Source organism: Oncorhynchus gorbuscha, linkage group LG16, assembly GCF_021184085.1.
Source record: "Oncorhynchus gorbuscha isolate QuinsamMale2020 ecotype Even-year linkage group LG16, OgorEven_v1.0, whole genome shotgun sequence".
NCBI classification, from domain to species: Eukaryota; Metazoa; Chordata; class Actinopteri; order Salmoniformes; family Salmonidae; genus Oncorhynchus; species Oncorhynchus gorbuscha.
Genome location: NC_060188.1, coordinates 4,183,556 through 4,204,698, shown reverse-complemented (window position 1 = coordinate 4,204,698; position 21,143 = coordinate 4,183,556). Strand labels below are relative to the sequence as shown.

At 39.9% G+C, this 21,143-nt stretch overlaps 1 protein-coding gene across 6 annotated transcripts; it reads right to left on the bottom strand.

The window, feature by feature from the left end:
- Positions 1–4,319: 4,319 nt before the first annotated feature.
- LOC124000650 (nuclear GTPase SLIP-GC-like) lies at positions 4,320–20,913 on the bottom strand. 6 transcript variants are annotated; one of them, XM_046307192.1, is made up of 16 exons: positions 15,871–16,835; positions 15,641–15,796; positions 14,713–15,232; positions 13,646–14,636; positions 13,359–13,462; positions 12,457–12,546; positions 12,215–12,242; positions 11,964–12,056; positions 11,750–11,843; positions 11,199–11,424; positions 10,432–10,653; positions 9,516–9,710; positions 7,645–7,823; positions 4,998–5,043; positions 4,810–4,908; positions 4,321–4,694 (listed from the first exon to the last, which is right to left on the bottom strand). In XM_046307192.1, the coding sequence occupies exons 4-16, from the start codon at positions 13,710–13,712 to the stop codon at positions 4,647–4,649; spliced, it is 1,491 nt and encodes a 496-aa protein (XP_046163148.1). In that variant the 5' UTR covers positions 13,713–14,636; positions 14,713–15,232; positions 15,641–15,796; positions 15,871–16,835; the 3' UTR covers positions 4,321–4,646. The 6 variants fall into 6 exon arrangements, with proteins under 6 accessions (XP_046163153.1, XP_046163148.1, XP_046163150.1 ...); XM_046307194.1 differs by having other exon boundaries at positions 13,646–14,584; XM_046307191.1 differs by having other exon boundaries at positions 13,646–14,532.
- Positions 20,914–21,143: the final 230 nt, after the last annotated feature.

The window sequence follows — 21,143 nt, the reverse complement described above, 5'->3', positions numbered from 1 at the left end:
AGGCGGTGACCACAGACCACGTCTCAGTTCATATGCTTCCTGGCTGATGTTTTGGTCACTTTTGAATGCTGGCCGTGCTTTCACTCTAGTGGTAGCATGAGACGGAGTCTACAACCCACACAAGTGGCTCAGGTAGTGCAGCTCATCCAGGATGGCACATCAATGCGAGCTGTGGCAAGAAGGTTTGCTGTGTCTGTCAGCGTAGTGTCCAGAGTATGGAGGCACTACCAGGAGACAGGCCAGTACATCAGGAGACATGGAGGAGGCCGTAGGAGGGCAACAACCCAGCAGCAGGACCGCTACCTCCACCTTTGTGCAAGGAGGAGCAGGAGGAGCACTGCCAGAGCACTGCAAAATGACCTCCAGCAGGCCACAAATGTGCTTGTGTCTGCTCAAACGGTCAGAAACAGATTCCATGAGGGTGGTATGAGGGCCCGACGTCCACAGGTGGGGGTTGTGCTTACAGCCAAACACCGTACAGGACGTTTGGCATTTGCCAGAGAACACCAAGATTGGCAAATTCGCCACTGGCACCCTGTGCTCTTCACAGATGAAAGCAGGTTCACACTGAGCACATGAGACAGACGTGACAGTGTCTGGAGACACCGTGGAGAACGTTCTGCTGCCTGCAACATCCTCCAGCACGACCGGTTTGGCGGTGGGTCAGTCATGGTGTGGGGTGGCATTTCTTTGGGGGGCCGCACAGCCCTCCATGTGCTCGCCAGAGGTAGCCTGACTGCCATTAGGTACCGAGATGAGATCCTCAGACCAGATCCTCAGATCCCCTTGTGAGACCATATGCTGGTGCGGTTGGCCCTGGGTTTCTCCTAATGCAAGACAATGCTAGACCTCATGTGGCTGGAGTGTGTCAGCAGTTCCTGCAGGAGGAAGGCATTGATGCTATGGACTGGCCCGCCCGTTCCCCAGTCCTGAATCCAATTGAGCACATCTGGGACATCATGTCTCGCTTTAGTCCAGGTCTGGGGGTAGATCCCTCAGGAGACCATCCGCCACCTCATCAGGAGCATGCCCCGGCGTTGTAGGGAGGTCATACAGGCACGTGGAGGCCACACACACTACTGAGCCTCATTTTGACTTGTTTTAAGGACATTACATCAAAGTTGGATCAGCCTGTAGTGTGGTTTTCCACTTTAATTTTGAGTGTAACTTCAAATCCAGACCTCCATGGGTTGATAAATTTGATTTCCATTTATAATTTTGTGTGATTTTGTTGTCAACACATTCAAGTATGTAAAGAATTCAACTATGTAAAGAAAAAGGTATTTAATAAGAATATTTCATTCATTCATATCTAGGATGTGTTATTTTAGTGTTCCCTTTATTTTTTTGGGCAGTGTATTATCCTACATTCAATTCCCATTTCCAAACTTCAAAGTGTTTCCTTTCAAATGGTACCAAGAATATGCATATCCTTGCTTCAGGGCCTGAGCTACAGGCAGTTAGATTTGGGTATGTCATTTAGGTGAAAATTCAAAAAAGGGGGCTATCCCTAAGAAGTTGAAGAAGGTTGAAGTGCAGGGTGACTTACAAAGTCAGGATAATGCAGTAAAAAAACATTTAAAGTAAGCTTGACTTTGAAGCATATACACAGATCTGCTATGTTAATTTGACCAGTTTCTCTCAAATGGCAAAAAAATCATACAGCAACAGTAAATGTGAACTATAATGTGGATTATAATTCATATACATTTTTATAGGGTTTGATAGATGTTTTGTTTGGGAAAATCTTGTCTCATATTTTAAAGTGGAAATGACAAACTTTGGAAGCCTTTTTAAACCTTGAATACACAAGGAAATCGACATTTCCAGGATAATTCTCTCACAACAGTGATCAAATTAAGATAGCAGATCTGTACACAATGTTGTTAATGCCACACTATCACTACAGTTTTTCAACCCCCTTAGCGCTTCCATCTGCACTTCTGATTACACCACAATAATGGTAAGGCACACTATCTTATTTCTGACACTAATGCAGCGAGTAATAAGGGACCACAAAGCTCTGAAGATTAACACTCTGAACTGTGCCAATTGTGTAATATATTAATTAGTACTGTTCATAATATGTTGACCAAAGGCCACAGGTTATTTTATAACTTATTTATGGGCCAAATAGTTTTTTCTGTATTATATAAAATAAAATAAAAATTGAATTCAATGGGCAATTTGCAATTGATAAATACATGTTTCGATTGGTGATTATGTTACTGGTGGTCTAAACATTTTAGATATCGAATGTAAATATTTAAATCACTCATCTAGATATTGGAAGTTATTACCAAAACAATTTATTATTAGATTGGGTAAAGACTTGCTTAATTAAATTAAGCATCCATTTCAATGCAATCAACACTGTCCAGATCTAACAATAATTATACCTTTCTATCAAGATGCCATATTGAGTTGTTATATAGCAGGAGGTGGTGAAGGAGCCATGATATTAGAAATCATATAATTTGGGGATCTGAGTACATTATACTGTATGTGAATGGAAGAAAAACATTATTCTATAAGCATTGGGTTAAATTTAAGTATTATTTACTTAAAATAGTTGGTTGGTAACAACAAACCAACGCTTCAAAATACAAGAAACTGGATTTCTGAATTATTTACAATTCGAAATGCCATTCCATAAAGTTGTATTTTATTGCACAATGATAGCAATACTACAATAGGATGTGGCACCAACAATTCATTAGATATTGTGCAAACAGGAAATAGTTGTAGAACAATCTATTGATAATAATAATATATATATTTATGCAGAATAACTGGAAGGGGGTGTTATCTGATCAAACAAATATCAACTTCGGTGGAGTGTGGCGACAACAAACATTGAAACTCTCTTCAGAAAGAAAAGGGTCATAATTACCTACCGAATATGTCAACGGTTTATAAGTGGAGTCTTGCACCGGTTTTAGTTTACTATCAGAACATACAGAGCATATGTTTATTTCATGTAAAAGCTTGGGAAACTTTTGGGATCAAGTAGCCCAGCTTATGTCTTACTTGAATGTCAATTTTACAAACTGCATTTTAATTGATAGTGTTAATTATTAACAACAGCAAGATTTAAAAAGTTTAAGACTTGGTGTAAATGTAAAAAGATGAGTGCCAAAAGTTTTTGCAAAGTGGATAGAATGACTATTTTCCTATCGGATCTAAAGTTTATAATTGAAATGTATCTTTTGTATAATGAGTCCAAGGGCAGACAAATCATGGACAAATAACATGATTATAGCTTAATACAGATTCCTTCTCAAATATTTAAGGCAACTGAAGAGGAGTGAAGAATGTGACAAACTGTATAAGTATTGTAATGTATTTTATATATATATAACATTGTATGTAATTAGTATTACGAATCTGTGTTGGTTTGTGTATAATCATATCAGATTTGGATGTATCTCCTTATGGGGGATGTTTTTAGTGTTATTTTAAATGTAACATGACGTTTTTTCGTGAAGAGAAATTGGTCCGCTTCATAAAGCACTATGTAGATTCTACACATCATCTACAACCGTATATCACGCTCTATAAAGATTCATAATGTGGCGTAACTGTGTGACATAACCAATTTATCTGTTCACAATTATTCATTTTTTATAGAGCATAAAATACATTATAGATGATTTGTGACCCATTTATGCAGTGATTATGAAGCCTATATGAATGCTTTATGAAGACTTATGAAGAAATCAATAATAGCACAATCCAGATGGTATTAATGCTTTAGTGCAGCACAATTTACCAAGTAATATTATTGGGAGCTGCTGTAAACAACACCATGAGGTAGTTTGGTGTCTAGTCAATACAAATGTACTCAAATGTTTCTCTTAGAGTTTACACAGTTGAGGGTGTTTTGGTGAGCATGAGTCCAAGTCACAGTTATTCAAGTCACAAGCAAGTCTCAAGTCACAAGCTCTGAGTCTCAAGTCGAGTCCCAAGTAGAACGGGTCAAGATTTTGGTCAAGTCCAAGTCGGACATTCTATGAGTAAGTCAAGTCAAACGTTGCCAAGTCTCGAGTAAAGTAAAAAACGATTGTCAGACTGCCAGACAACCCTTTTCATTATTTTGTCCACAACACATTTTTATTAGCAGTCTTAAAGGGCATGAAATCAGCAGAAGGCAAGGCAGGTTGACGTGCTCAGAGTGTAGATTTGTTTACAGGTCTTGGTGATCCAATGGTGAAAGAGCAATATCATACAAAATAGATTTACCAAATGTCCATGGGTAATAGCCCAAAATAAATAGCCTCTGCATCAGGCTTAACCTGTCCTATCTGAACAGACACAGGTAAAGAGCACGACTGTACAGCCTCCCCTTGAGAAAAAATGCATGTGTCTAACAGGAGCTCAAACAGGTAGGCCTACAAAGAAAACCATGCACCTGATCCTATAGCTGTACAGAAAATCAGCAATCTGTTTGCTAGCTCACCCGACCTGTGTTGATTGACAGTTTTCTAGTCCAATCAGAGTACAGAGTGTGCGTTTCACTAGCCAATCTGTTACAGTTATTTTTGCAAGGATGACGCCTACTGTCTCTGGATGCATGGAGAGTAATCCACATAGACTCTGTGCCACAAAATGAGTGACAAAACGTTACAGAACCTGGCCAGATAATTTCAAGTCATCAGTCTCAAGTCAAAGTCGAGTCCTGAGTCGTGAGGCTCCTGTAATCAGACAATGATTATTCTTGATTATTCCAAGTCAAGTCTCAAGTTAATGTTTCAGACTCGAGTCCAAGTCATGTGACTCTAGCTTTGTGATGTGTACATAAAAACTAACCTTTTTCACAACTTCGTCGTTGAACCTCTCTCCCAACATTATCTTAGCTTGTTCATTTCTGTGCTGGATGCAGCCTCGTTTCCGCTCAGCTGCTCCTTTCTGATTGAAAAGCAAAATATAGAACATTATCATTTAGACAGTTTTGAAGGATCTTAGCAGCAGTTTTAGCTGGTGTAGGTGTTGATTACCTTTTCCAGGTCGAGGTGCAGTTCAGTGTTCTTTAAACCTGGTGATCTATAATTGTAATACTTATGTTAGAAATGTACATTTCTCTATGGGCACATCCATTATAGCTGTGTTGCTCGATTGTTCCTCTATACATTGTGTACATTGCAGACCTGCTTGTGGCATGCACAATTTGAAGTATTTGCAAATAATAAATGAAGATAGCTGTGTAATCTAAATTAATTCTGAGGTGAAGGAAAGTTCAGCCACTAATAATTTCAGTTTGTGCACAAATGTAATGCAAATAAAACGTTTAATAGTATTTTATTAGGATCCCCAATTAGTTGCAGCTAATCTTCCTGGAGTCCAAACAGGGAACAACCAAACAGATTAAATACATAAATATACATATCACTACATTTACATTATAATTTTGTCATTCAGTTGACACTCCCATCCAGACAACCCACAGCTAGTGCATTCATCTTAAAAGTTGAGCTGACAGCCGGTTTGCACTGATTCGCTATGGCTTTAGTCATCTATCTAACAAGAAGGAAAGATTTTATTAATGTAATAGAAAGCTATGAACTTTAACTTTCACCTGGAACTATTTATTTATGTCTGAGAATAAAAGACTTTTCAACCTATATGATCTAGTAAACAGTACAATTATAATATAACATACAAATATGATGATATGCAAAAATAAGCATTTTTATGAATAAGCTTTTTCATACGTTATAATATGTCCATATATTGGTATAATCTGTTATAATCTCCCCCAAAATATTTAACTTTCTTTATTACTTTACCAAATATATCATAACATTTGTGATAGTCAAAACCTGTGAAATTTGTGAACATCTAAATCAACAATTGGGCCTTTTAAAATAGCTTGCGTCCCTCCTATAGACAAGGGGAGAAGGGCTATGTAAAGGGCTACATTCTTTTGTCATTCTGAGCATATGCAATGGATCTGCCTCCAAAGTAAAACAAATGTTTGACTTCCACACAAATGTACTTCTTTACTTATGTTAGGTTTAAGGAGGTGCGTAGGCTACATTCTTTATCATACAGCTATCAAAGTTATGCATTTAGAGTCAAATTAAGCGATTGCTTTGCCATGTCTGTGCATACAAATACGATTTGAAAAAATATGGCCCTTTATAATGTCCACGGGATGCTGTATATAGCATTTTAATGAAAGTGATGGAGACACGCACACAGTCGAAAAAGAGTAATATATCTATATAGCATTTTAACGTATTAAAACAAAATAAGAAGCACTCAAAATGCATTGTGGTTGAGTAGCCAGACTAGGCTACTGCTTAAATGTTGCTGTAATAGGCGTACATGTTTCTCCTTTGCATGGTGTTTTGTTGCAAGTTTTGTTTTTTGGTTAATTCATTCTGAAGAGTTAATAACCAAAACCTGCTATATTTAATAGCCTACAGTAGCTAGGACTGTGGCTCGTGTCTGTACACTTTCCCTCCGATGTGCGCTGTAAACGGAACACAGGAAAGCAGCAGGAAAGGAAAGCAGCAGGAAAGGAAAGCAGCAGGAAAGGAAAGCAGCAGGAAAGGAAAGCAGCAGGAAAGGAAAGCAGCAGGAAAGGAAAGCAGCAGGAAAGGAAAGCAGCAGGAAAGGAAAGCAGCAGGAAAGGAAAGCAGCAGGAAAGGAAAGCAGCAGGAAAGGAAAGCAGCAGGAAAGGAAAGCAGCAGGAAAGGAAAGCAGCAGGAAAGGAAAGCAGCAGGAAAGGAAAGCAGCAGGAAAGGAAAGCAGCAGGAAAGGAAAGCAGCAGGAAAGGAAAGCAGCAGGAAAGGAAAGCAGCACAATTCACTTTGAATTCACCGATCTGAGTGCAGACTGCTATTTCACAAAGTAGAGGATTCAAATGTTGACTCATTTGTACTCGCTTGTCCTATTGTCCTTTAGTAGTAACCGTCACGTTAATCGTTTATCTTATAACCTTTTGACAACCTTGATGGCATTTTCTGTACATTACAGCAATGAACCGTTTGAACTCTGAACTTTGGCAGTGTTTGCTGTGACTTGTAGTGCAGCATCATCATCATTGAGCAATTGAATATGACAACTTTCAGGAAGAATTAAACCACTGTATTTATTTATCAATATATTTATTGCGTAATGTGTCTTCAAACTGATTTCTATATATACTTTCCTAACCCTAAAATGTGTTTAAGTAATCTACAAGATCAGAGTATGTTTAACTCTACCTGTTGATGCTGAAAATGAAACAAATAAGTGTAAAGGGTGTTCTTTCATTGATCCCTATATTCTGAACCTGTTCTCTCGATGTTTTTGATTGAGTCTGTCAACAAAACTCCAATTAAAGGTAGATTACACTGTATTTAAAGGAATTTCTTAATTAAGATAAACATACTGAAAGCCATATTGAATAAAAACTCAACGATAAAATCGCTTGGCAAGTGGGAGGATTTTCAGAGGTGGAATTAAATGTATTCAGTGAGGTCAAGGGAACCACGCCTGCAAAGCCCGCTACACACCTGCATAAGGTAAGTCTGAATTCCAACTAATGACAAGTGAGTAGGAAAGGTGTACAATTCCTAAGTCAGAATCGGCCCCTATAGATTACAAAGGATCACTGGTTTAAAAATCAGGCAGGAAAATATACAAGCCCCAGCTCACCCCAGGTAGTTCTTAGGGTTGATGTCATCTGTCTTGGTGCAGATGAAGGTGATATTCTCACATTCTCCGCCTTGTATCAGATAACTGAAGCTGCTTTCCAAAATCATCCATGGCTCTCTTTCAGAGGCGGCCCGTTGGATGTCATTCACGATCCATACAGACGAGCACTGACTTAAATGCTTTAAAAATAGAGAATTAATACAAAAGTGCATGTTGATGTACTTTTCCGACACCTCAAAATAAAATGAAAGGTTTTTACACCTTATTATATCAAAGTAGACAATCTGTCCTACAGTTGGCCATAACCTTGGCTTGACATTACTTGAGAAAGTCATGTCCTACAGTTGGCCATAACCTTGGCTTGACATTACTTGAGAAAGTCATGTCCTACAGTTGGCCATAACCTTGGCTTGACATTACTTGAGAAAGTCATGTCCTACAGTTGGCCATAACCTTGGCTTGACATTACTTGAGAAAGTCATGTCCTACAGTTGGCCATAACCTTGGCTTGACATTACTTGAGAAAGTCATGTCCTACAGTTGGCCATAACCTTGGCTTGACATTACTTGAGAAAGTCATGTCCTACAGTTGGCCATAACCTTGGCTTGACATTACTTGAGAAAGTCATGTCCTACAGTTGGCCATAACCTTGGCTTGACATTACTTGAGAAAGTCATGTCCTACAGTTGGCCATAACCTTGGCTTGACATTACTTGAGAAAGTCATGTCCTACAGTTGGTCATAACCTTGGCTTGACATTACTTGAGAAAGTCATGTCCTACAGTTGGCCATAACCTTGGCTTGACATTACTTGAGAAAGTCATGTCCTACAGTTGGCCATAACCTTGGCTTGACATTACTTGAGAAAGTCATGTCCTACAGTTGGTCATAACCTTGGCTTGACATTACTTGAGAAAGTCATGTCCTACAGTTGGCCATAACCTTGGCTTGACATTACTTGAGAAAGTCATGTCCTACAGTTGGCCATAACCTTGGCTTGACATTACTTGAGAAAGTCATGTCCTACAGTTGGCCATAACCTTGGCTTGACATTACTTGAGAAAGTCATGTCCTACAGTTGGCCATAACCTTGGCTTGACATTACTTGAGAAAGTCATGTCCTACAGTTGGCCATAACCTTGGCTTGACATTACTTGAGAAAGTCATGTCCTACAGTTGGCCATAACCTTGGCTTGACATTACTTGAGAAAGTCATGTCCTACAGTTGGCCATAACCTTGGCTTGACATTACTTGAGAAAGTCATGCGCCATTGTTATTGTTTTTGTTTTGTTGATGAAGCGGAGGTGAGCAGCGTCGTCCAACGAAGTAAAACATTTTTGCAGTACATATTCTGCTGTTCCATCTTGCTTGAAATTATGTCTGAGGGAAAAAAGGTTGTTTGTTTTTTGCAGCATATTCTTTGCTGTTTTAATATCGCACACAGAAGTGGCAGTTATACCATTAACGCTGGAATCCTTAATGGTGAAACTGCCATGTCAATTTGGGATATTACACCCACAAATAAGTTAATGCAAACAGCAAACTGTTTTTTCCCTGAGAGATCGCTCCAGATTCAAAGTGAAATTTGATGGTTTAGTAGATCCCCAGGATGTCGGGGGACTCCGTCAAAACCGTCCACCAGGGGCACAAAAGAGAAAAATAAGTTCTTCACCTCCATTTAGTCAACTAAACAAAAACAACCAGTGGGCGAACAGTGGTGCCGTTTCACCTTTCACAGATCTCAGTTTTAAGAATTAAGGTATGAAAATTTGTCAGGTCCTGGTAAAATGTTACCAATCACATTGCTCAGGGACATAAAAAGAAGTGCTAGTCATTATAAATGGCCATAAGAGGGAAATAAATTAATACCGATTTCCACATATCATCTCTGGTCTTGTTGCAGTCCCCAGTTCCAGGAAGATCCAACAGCACAATGTGTTCCAGAAGCTCTTTGGTGTTGGGCACCTTAATTGTCACACACTTCACAAGTGGCCAGTAGTGTTTTGCTGCCATCTTATTATCACTCCTTGTGTAACAGGCAATCTTTCCAGAAAGCTCTGATGCCTGTCAGTGTCAAAAGCATAGCTCTCTCAAAATACACTTGTACATTGCTTATTTTGTTGATCGACCCAGACATGTTTAAAGGTAGACTCAGCAAAATGACGTTTTAATGAGCAGCACTGCTGATATTGAAATTAACAAGATGCAAGACTTCGTTCTCACAGTCACACACAGTATCTGCACATGTGCATGAGTTCGCTTCACCCTGTTCACAGCATGTTAGCCAGTGCACCTAAACAGCAGAGAAGTTGAGCCTCACGTTTCAATGCTTTTAGTTGTTTAGGAAATTGACCCACTAAGCTTTTAATTTCTGCATCTACGTCCTATCGCTGAGTTTACCTTTAAGTGTATATTCAGCTATTGCCTGTGTCACTAAAAACATTCTCAATGTGTGGGGAAAAACATCAACCAGGATTTTAGTTTATGTACAAACTAATCAATTAATTTGGGGGGAAATTATATACTTGGAATGTAGTTTTGTTCACAGATTTTTTCAAGAGTCACATTCTATGAATAATATTTTTACTTCCCCATATATTTGTTAAATGTAAATAATGTTTTGCATTAATTTTTATTGAAAGTAAACTAACAAGCTTTTCATTATTGACAAAATTAAAGGCAACATGTGACTCTGATTGAATTAATTAATTAAAAAAGTTGTTGATTAACCAATTAATCTGCACAAATTTTCTAATTATATGTAAAAAAAAAAGAAGATTTTTACCGTGCCACATGAAATCCTCTTAACAGTGTTTGTTGGTGATAGAAATTCTGGAATTTCTCGGAAATGCTCCCCTTTCATCAGGTCATTTAAGCTTTTCCCAACTCCATCTTTTCTGTAAAAGGCCTGAATTTTTGCAGTTGCCACCTTGACTAATTCTTCATTTTTGTTGTCATTTTCATCTGACATGATATCCAGGTGAGATTTTAAATCCTTTTCCCATTCCTAAAACAAAAATAATCATATGTGAATTGCATTTAGAATATTCCATTTTTACTAACCATTGATTAGTAATTTATGTATTACTCTTTCACACAGCAATTTGGTAAGAATGACCTGTTAGCCTACTAAAGAGAAACGTAACCCCCCCCCCCCCCCCCCATAGATAGTACTCGTTTGTGCTCTTAGTGCCACTGATATCACATAAACAGCTTAAACTTCCCTATTTCAATTGATATTTCGCTAAGCCCCTCCCCAAATTGTTAAGCAACCAATTGGAGTGCTCCAGTGGATAGCAACTGCTCCTAACTAAGCTTGAATCTGACCAGCCTCCAGCAAGCTCTTAAACACAGAGCCAATTATTGCAATGGCAAAAACTGAGCATTTTCATTAAAAAAGTAATAGTTTAAATAATTGAACAATGCACAAGGGGGGGGGGGGGGGGGGTTAATGAAGGGTCAATTGAAAGTAAAGGTTTTGGAATCAATTAAGAATAACATCAACGGTCATAGTTTTAGAGACATTGATTACATTACATAAGATAAAGCTACCTTTTTTGAAATGAATTCAATTTCTGCCTCGTAACTGTCGTTAGTCATGTTGGCCTCCACCTGAATCATGACTGAGGTGCACGCGCTGATGTTTGCACCATTGGGCAGACAATTTGGCTCACCCAAGATGGCATTTATCAAAGAGCTCTTTCCAGCTCCTGTCTTCCCAAATACTCCAACGAAGACTTTGTTTTTAACACCTGTCCTTAACTTTGTCATTTTACCCCTGTAAAAAAGTACAAAGCATAATCAAATGTCATTCGTTCAAGATATTGTACATACAATGTGAAACACTTTGAGTTTTGTTTTTTAGTTGCGACTAGTGACCTGGCTGTGATTGTGCCAAAGGTTAGCTGTATGATTTTTTAATTTTATGGTTCATATTTAAGTAATACAATGTCCACATTAAGTTAGTAAATCAGACAACTTGTGCTTTCAAGAGTCAGTCGGTAAACATTATTTTATATGGGATGGATACGGTTATCATGACGTGAGGGCAGCGTATTCATTTATTCAAATTACACATATTTTACATTTTTGTGAGTGCTTACTTGAGGTAGTCAATGAATTCCTTCTTGGGAAGAGTTTTGAGTTTGTCAAGGACTTGTGTCACACACGTCTCTGCTGTCTTCATGGCTTGTCTCTCTGTGTTATTACATACAATGAACATGAATTAGTATGAATGTCTAGATATTTTGGGCGATTAACTATAGCAAAACAATCTATCCGGTTTTGTAATAAAGGAGTAACTTTAGAAGTACTTACCGAATTTAGAGGTTGGTTGTGAAGGTTTGGGAAAACACTGTTGCTTTGGTGGTGTACTGGTTGAAAGGAAGGTGTGAGGATTTTTCCTTTTGCCTGAGAAAAAACAACAAATAAATTGTTACTGTAATATTTATTTTTATACAATTAAGCTCCAAAACCTTGTTTATTCTTTAAGAATGATGCTGGCATAAATGATTAAATGAGCAGGGTACATAATGCCTTTTTTATATACAAAACAAAATAATATGTACCTTGTGGACTAATGCAGGGAGCTGCCGCCTTACACAATGGAACGTTGCAAGATAAAGGAAAGTAAATACATATTGTTTTAAGTAAAACCATCATATAGCTATCATCCTTAATTTACACTAAGAGTACATACATTTTTTTAAGGGTAAGCATTCTTTATGCTTTTATACTGCATTATACTTTACAAATCAAAGGTCTGTAAGCACGGTATGCTGAGAGACTTGGTTCACAACCCAATGCATACCTGGTCCAAGGAAGCCCATGCCATTGTGGAGGATGTTTGAACTTGGCTGTCAGTTGCTGTCCCATCATTTTCTAACTCCTTTTGTATCGCCTGTCATCAATAAATAAAGTAGTATAAAGTGCATTTAAACCCCTTGGAACTATTTATTAATAAGCAATAAGGCCCGAGAAGGTGTGGTATGTAGCCAAAATAATGGCTGTTCTTACGCACGATAAAACGCAAACGCCTGAATACAGCCCGAAGCAGTGGTATATTGGCCATATACCAAAAAAAACAATGTGCCTTATTGCTGTTATAAACTGGTTACCAATGTAATTAGAGCAGTAAAAACAAATGTTTGTCTTACACGTTGTATACGGTCTGATATAGACTGTAGAACTGTTTGGCCATAATGACCATTGTTATGTTTGGAGGAAAAAGGGGGAGGCTTGCAAGCCGAAGAACACCATCCCAACTGTGAAGCACAGGGTTGGCATGTTGTGGGGGTGCTTTGCTGCAGGAGCGACTGGTGCACTTCACAAAATAGATTACATCATGAGGAATTAAAATTATGTGGATATATTGAAGCAACATCAGTCACAAAGTTAAAGCTTGGTCACAAATGGGTCTTCCAAATGAACAATGATCCCAAGCATACTTGCAAAGTTGTGGCAAAATGGCTTAAGGACAACAAAGTCATCACAATGCCCTGATCTCTCTTGTTGAGCAGGTGAGTAAATAAGACATGACAAAGTATTACGATTTCAGTCATTTTGTGACATATTTTACAAAAAGCTAAAACAATATATATTTGGTTGATCTATCCCTAAACTATGCCTAAAGTATAGGGCTTTGTGATATGTTCAATATGTGAAAGACAGAAATGGATCAATAAGAATCAAATAAAATAGATTGTTACATACCTTGTGTTTCTCTTGAAATTTGTACCTTGGACCAAGTTTTGGAATCAAGTTGGCAAAGGCTTTTTCATCTAGGAGCAGGAAACTCTCTTTGTCAATTTCTTCATCTAGATGTCAGGATACAAATGAAGTCGTAATGAATCAGGACAACTCACAGCACAAGTGAATTATACAATTCAGTGATGAAACAATAAAATCTCAAAGTGAATCATGTTTCTAAATTCATTTGCTAGTTCTTTCCATCCCTGTCTATAAAATAATGTATAAAAACACTTTATACATATGCTTACCTTTGAATCTGTCAATATACTCACTGAAGTTCCATTCAGTTAATTTGTCTCTGACAAAGTTATCCATGAGAACACATTAGGCTAAAACATGAAATGAGAAAGACATACACATTTACAGTTATTACACTTAAGGTTATGCTTTCAGTATTTGGGAAGTCTTTTGCAAATGTTACCCACACCTCCTTAAAGAGCAACAGACTGAGCGATGGGACTTGATGGATTTATTGGTTACATATGGTTTACAAAGTAGGCGTGACTTTAACTTATATCAACTTATAACTTATACCATATCTAACAAAACAGCAAAGTGTTTCAGCATAGAGGCTTCATCAGGGTATATATCATGGTGGACTTACAAAGAGTAGACCTGGGATAAACTCTTCATTCTGATACCACAGCTAAGCATTTCATGGTTAGACCTGGGATAAACTCTTCATTCTGATACCACAGCTAAGCATTTAATGGTTAGACCTGGGATAAACTCTTCATTCTGATACCACAGCTAAGCATTTAATGGTTAGACCTGGGATAAACTCTTCATTCTGATACCACAGCTAAGCATTTCATGAATAGACCTGGGATAAACTCTTCATTCTGATACCACAGCTAAGCATTTCATGGTTAGACCTGGGATAAACTCTTCATTCTGATACCACAGCTAAGCATTTCATGAATAGACCTGGGATAAACTCTTCATTCTGATACCACAGCTAAGCATTTCATGGTTAGACCTGGGATAAACTCTTCATTCTGATACCACAGCTAAGCATTTCATGAATAGACCTGGGATAAACTCTTCATTCTGATACCACAGCTAAGCATTTCATGGTTAGACCTGGGATAAACTCTTCATTCTGATACCACAGCTAAGCATTTCATGAATAGACCTGGGATAAACTCTTCATTCTGATACCACAGCTAAGCATTTCATGGTTAGACCTGGGATAAACTCTTCATTCTGATACCACAGCTAAGCATTTAATGGTTAGACCTGGGATAAACTCTTCATTCTGATACCACAGCTACAGCTAGCATTTAATGGTTAGACCTGCATTTAATGGTTAGACCTGGGATAAACTCTTCATTCTGATACCACAGCTAAGCATTTCATGAATAGACCTGGGATAAACTCTTCATTCTGATACCACAGCTAAGCATTTCATGAATAGACCTGGGATAAACTCTTCATTCTGATACCACAGCTAAGCATTTCATGAATAGACCTGGGATAAACTCTTCATTCTGATACCACAGCTAAGCATTTCATGAATAGACCTGGGATAAACTCTTCATTCTGATACCACAGCTAAGCATTTCATGAATAGACCTGGGATAAACTCTTCATTCTGATACCACAGCTAAGCATTTCATGAATAGACCTGGGATAAACTCTTCATTCTGATACCACAGCTAAGCATTTCATGGTTAGACCTGGGATAAACTCTTCATTCTGATACCACAGCTAAGCATTTCATGAATAGACCTGGGATAAACTCTTCATTCTGATACCACAGCTAAGCATTTCATGGTTAGACCTGGGATAAACTCTTCATTCTGATACCACAGCTAAGCATTTCATGAATAGACCTGGGATAAACTCTTCATTCATGATACCATAAACTCTTCATTCTGCTAAGCATTTCATGAATAGACCTGGGATAAACTCTTCATTCTGATACCACAGCTAAGCATTTCATGAATAGACCTGGGATAAACTCTTCATTCTGATACCACAGCTAAAACTCTTCATTCTGCATTTCATGAATAGACCTGGGATAAACTCTTCATTCTGATACCACAGCTAGATTTAATGAATAGACCTGGGATAAACTCTTCATTCTGATACCACAGCTAAGCATTTCATGATACCACAGCTAAGCATTTAATAGACCTGGGATAAACTCTTCATTCTGATACCACAGCTAAGCATTTCATGAATAGACCTGGGATAAACTCTTCATTCTGATACCACAGCTAAGCATTTCATGGTTAGACCTGGGATAAACTCTTCATTCTGATACCACAGCTAAGCATTTCATGAATAGACCTGGGATAAACTCTTCATTCTGATACCACAGCTAAGCATTTCATGGTTAGACCTGGGATAAACTCTTCATTCTGATACCACAGCTAAGCATTTCATGAATAGACCTGGGATAAACTCTTCATAGACCTGGGATAAACTCTTCATTCTGATACCACAGCTAAGCATTTCATGGTTAGACCTGGGATAAACTCTTCATTCTGATACCACAGCTAAGCATTTAATGAATAGACCTGGGATAAACTCTTCATTCTGATACCACAGCTAAGCATTTAATGAATAGACCTGGAATAAACTCTTCATTCTGATACCACAACTAAGCATTTAATGAATAGACCTGGAAAAAAAACGTATTTAAACACAGGTATTTAAACCCTGATGAAGGCTTTATGCAGAAAGTGTTTTTGAATGATTCCCCATTCCAGAGCGCCAGTGGAATTTTGGGGATATTGTTTTCTCAATGGGGCAGTGTTGTTTCACATCTCACTCTGCTCTCTCCAGAAAGGTCACATGCAAACATATTCAGAAAATGACATTATCTAAATTTGCATTGACTTTCCCTTGAGTTTGTTTAATTCATGTCCCGATGGGCAGGCTTGTTCTCTATCTGAATTCAACCTTATTTGGTTGGGTTGACATTGTTTCAAAGCAGTTGTTCTAGGCTACAGAAAATATTACCCTGATGAAGGCTCTGGGTGGAATTGGTGGAGATACTTCTTATGAAAAGAACAGAACACAAGTCACAGAAGTAGGCCTACTTCATTACAATAAAGCTTTGTGTGTAAAATAATAAATGTAAAAATAAAGAGCAGAGCAGCAGCAGCCAAGTATGAGTGTAAAAGTGTGTGTGAGTGTGCATGTATGTGTGAATGTGTGTTTGTGTTGTGTCGGTTTGCATGTCTGTTAAGTGTGTGTGTGCATATGTAGTGTATGTGAATGTGAGTGGGTTTTGTGTGGGAGTGACAATATAGTGTGCGAGAGTGTGTATATATGGTGTGTATTTAAAGTCTAGTGTGTGTGGGTAGTGTCAATGCAAGATAGAGTCAGTGCAGATAGTGCAGATAGGCAGATGGTATAAATCTGCAAGATCTAATAGGATCTCTATGGTTGTAAAACGACACAGGATGAGACCCAGATGCAGACACAGGAGGTGGAATCTCAATTCAATGGCTCAGACACAAGAGGCATGTGGCAGGGTCTACAGTCAATCACGGACTACAAGAAGAAACCCAGCCCAGTCACGGACCAGGATGTCTTGCTCCCAGGCAGACTAAATAACTTTTTTGCCCGCTCTGAGGACAATACAGTGCCACTGACATGGCCTGCAACGAAAACATGCGGTCTCTCCTTCACTGCAGCCGAGGTGAGTAAGACATTTAAACGTGTCAACCCTCGCAAGGCTGCAGGCCCAGACGGCATCCCCAGCCGCACCCTCAGAGCATGCGCAGACCAGCTGGCCGGTGTGTTTACGGACATATTCAATCAATCCCTATACCAGTCTGCTGTTCCCACATGCTTCAAGAGGGCCACCATTGTTCCTGCTCCCAAGAAAGCTAAGGTAACTGAGCTAAACGACTACCGCCCCGTAGCACTCACTTCCGTCATCATGAAGTGCTTTGAGAGACTAGTCAAGGACCATATCACCTCCACCCTACCTGACACCCTAGACCCACTCCAATTTGCTTACCGCCCAAATAGGTCCACAGACGATGCAATCTCAACCACACTGCACACTGCCCTAACCCACCTGGACAAGAGGAATACCTATGTGATAATGATGTTCATCGACTATAGCTCGGCATTCAACACCATAGTACCCTCCAAGCTCGTCATCAAGCTCGAGACCCTGGGTCTCGACCCCGCCCTGTGCAACTGGGTACTGGACTTCCTGACGGGCCGCCCCCAGGTGGTGAGGGTAGGCAACAACATCTCCTCCCCGCTGATCCTCAACACGGGGGCCCCACAAGGGTGCGTTCTGAGCCCTCTTCTGTACTCCCTGTTCACCCACGACTGCGTGGCCACGCACACCTCCAACTCAATCATCAAGTTTGCGGACGACACAACAGTGGTAGGCTTGATTACCAACAACGACGAGACGGCCTACAGGGAGGAGGTGAGGGCCCTCGGAGTGTGGTGTCAGGAAAATAACCTCACACTCAACGTCAACAAAACTAAGGAGATGATTGTGGACTTCAGGAAACAGCAGAGGGAACACCCCCCTATCCACATCGATGGAACAGTAGTGGAGAGGGTAGCTAGTTTTAAGTTCCTCGGCATACACATCACAGACAAACTGAATTGGTCCACTCACACTGACAGCGTCGTGAAGAAGGCGCAGCAGCGCCTCTTCAACCTCAGGATGCTGAAGAAATTCGGCTTGTCACCAAAAGCACTCACAAACTTCTACAGATGCACAATCGAGAGCATCCTGGCGGGCTGTATCACCGCCTGGTACGGCAACTGCTCCGCCCTCAACCGTAAGGCTCTCCAGAGGGTAGTGAGGACTGCACAACGCATCACGGGGGGCAAACTACCTGCCCTCCAGGACACCTACACCACCCGATGTTACAGGAAGGCCATAAAGACCATCAAGGACATCAACCACCCGAACCACTGCCTGTTCACCCCGCTATCATCCAGAAGGCGAGGTCAGTACAGGTGCATCAAAGCTGGGACCGAGAGACTGAAAAACAGCTTCTATCTCAAGGCCATCAGACTGGTAAACAGCCACCACTAACATTGAGTGGCTGCTGCCAACACACTGTCATTGACACTGACCCAACTCCAGCCATTTTAATAATGGGAATTGATGGGAAATGATGTAAATATATCACTAGCCACTTTAAACAATGCTACCTTATATAATGTTACTTACCCTACATTATTCATCTCATTTGCATATGTATATACTGTACTCTACATCATCGACTGCATCCTTATGTAATACATGTATCACTAGCCACTTTAACTATGCCACTTTGTTTACTTTGTCTACACACTCATCTCATATGTATATACTGTACTCGATACCATCTACTGTATGCTGCTCTGTACCATCACTCATTCATATATCCTTATGTACATATTCCTTATCCCCTTACACTGTGTATAAAACAGTAGTTTTGGAATTGTTAGTTAGATTACTTGTTGGTTATCACTGCATTGTCGGAACTAGAAGCACAAGCATTTCGCTACACTCGCATTAACATCTGCTAACCATGTGTATGTGCCAAATAAAATTGGATTTGATTTGATTTGATTTGCATCTCTGATATTTATTAAAATACAAGGGGCAGGCAAGAGGCAGGTTGAGGACAGGCAGAAGATCGTAAACCAGGTCAGAGTCCAAAAGGTACAGAGTGGCAGGCAGGCTCGAGGTCAGGGCAGGCTGAATGGTATGGCAGGCGGGCTCAGTGTTAGGGCAGGCAGAAAAGGTCGGAACCGGGAGGACTAGAAAAAACAGGAGTACGGAACAACACACTGGTAGGCTTGACGAGACAAGACGGTGGGGTTGGTCGAGACGAGGCACTGAAGATTCGTCTCCAGGTCCTGATTGGCACGCTCTGACTGGCCATTGGACTGGGGGTGAAACCCACAGGACAGACTGGCCGACAACCCAATGAGGGTGCAGAACGCCTTCCAGAATCGGGATGTGAATTGAGGACCACTATGTCGATAGGGCGTCCATGGATTCGAAAGACGTGCTGACCATGAGCTGGTCCTTCTCCATGGCTGAAGGTAACTTGAGCGGCTTTAGAGAACCTATCCACTGTAAGGATGATGGTGTTGCCATCAGATGGAGGAAGCCCAGTGACAAAGTCCAGGGAGATGTGGGACCAGGGGCAATGAGGAACAGGGAGTGGTTGAAGGAGGCCAGCCGGAGCTTGCCACGGAGTCTTATTCTGAGCACATACCATGCATGCAGCGACGAAGGCTGAGACGTCAGGAACCAAAAGCATTGTCGGAGGAAGGCCAGGGTTTGACGGGAGCCAGGATGGCAGGTGAGCTTGGAGCTGGGGCAAACATCCGGTTACCGTTGTGCCTTGTGGACCAGACAACATTGTGCCTCTCGATGCTACAGACAACTGTAACTGCAAGACATGAGGTAGGGAGGATGGTCTCAGAGTCAGAAGGTGTGGCAGCAGAACTATACAGGCGAGAGAGCACCAGGCTTCACATTCTTGGACCCTGGGCAGTAGGAGATGGTAAAGTTGAATCTGGTGAATAACAGAGCCCAACGGTCTGCCTAGAGTTAAGGCGCTTGGCTGTGTGGAGATATTGTAAATTCTTATGGTTGGTCCACACCAAAAATGCATGTTCCGCCCCTTCAAGCCCCCAATCCAACGTCAGTGCTGTAGTAAACCGATGCCTAAGGTCCAAAAACGCCCTGTTAACAGCTGGGGACCATGTTAATGGCACCTTGGGAGAAGTGAGTGCAGAGAGGGGAGTAGCCCCAAATGAAGAGACGGTAGAAATTAGCAAATCCCAGGAAAATTTCCGCTGCACTCTGGATGTGGGTTGGGGCTAAATATTTCATGGGCAAATCAACTGAACTCCACTGAAATAAACTCGATATTTGGTTTGACTTTAGGTGATTTGGCCATTAAAAAAAGTTTGTTTCTATTGCAGAACAGATTTGTAATGTCTGTAAAACATCACTCAGTCACTCTGGTACTATTTCAAGCTAACCTAATTCATGCTGCCAATTATTTGAAATAAAAGAAAGGGTTTATACTCACATCACATAAAGTTGCAAATCTCTTTTCATCATTTGCACTAATGTTAGCATTCAATTATCAGCTTACAAGATATGAATCAAAATCTGAATCCAATTTAACCCTAGCTAAACCCTCATTTAAGGTAATTTATTTTAATGGTGCTACTTATTTACAACAAAAAGACTGTTATACTCACATCACATAAAGTTGCAAATCTCTTCAAAATTACGGATCTGTTTCCTTACCCTGAAAGTAGTCCTAAGCCATTTCAGGCATTTCTAAGCAGTTTCAGAAACCTTTTGCATGAGGAAATTTAAATGACAAAAAAAATGTATTTCCTTTAAATGAGCCCACACTGATCAACTGAGAGTTTACTATGAAATGTGTGGAAAGTTTAAACAAAAATATGCTGAAACTTACCACATAAAGCAATCTTCTACAAATGTATTCTGTGCTAGTTACTCACCTCTCTACAGCAAACAAACATGCTGAACAATGTATGTGGCGTTGGGTAAAGGAGTACAGCAGGATGGGTGTGGCTGTTCTTTATCGTGTTCTGACTGGTTTTCAAATTCAAGCTACAAAAGAAACACCTCAGTGTGGTAGTTAACCCTAATTTCCCCTCTATAAAATAGAATGACTGTGCTCAGTATATTACTGTGATTGAACAATAGTGCTTAAACTAATTAAGACATCTTGGTAAGTACATTTTTATTGTTTATTTACCTGTTTCTGT

What these genes read in the sequence shown, in the direction of transcription:
- LOC124000650 (XM_046307196.1), bottom strand. Translation starts at nt 13,712, where the DNA reads ATGGATAACTTTGTCAGAGACAAATTAACTGAATGGAACTTCAGTGAG. An exon ending in GTATATTGACAGATTCAAAG is followed by an intron (nt 13,463 to 13,645) that starts GTAAGCATATGT and finishes CCTGACATCTAG; the next exon opens with ATGAAGAAATTGACAAAGAG. An exon ending in GAATTCATTGACTACCTCAA is followed by an intron (nt 11,425 to 11,749) that starts GTAAGCACTCAC and finishes ACTTTTTTACAG; the next exon opens with GGGTAAAATGACAAAGTTAA.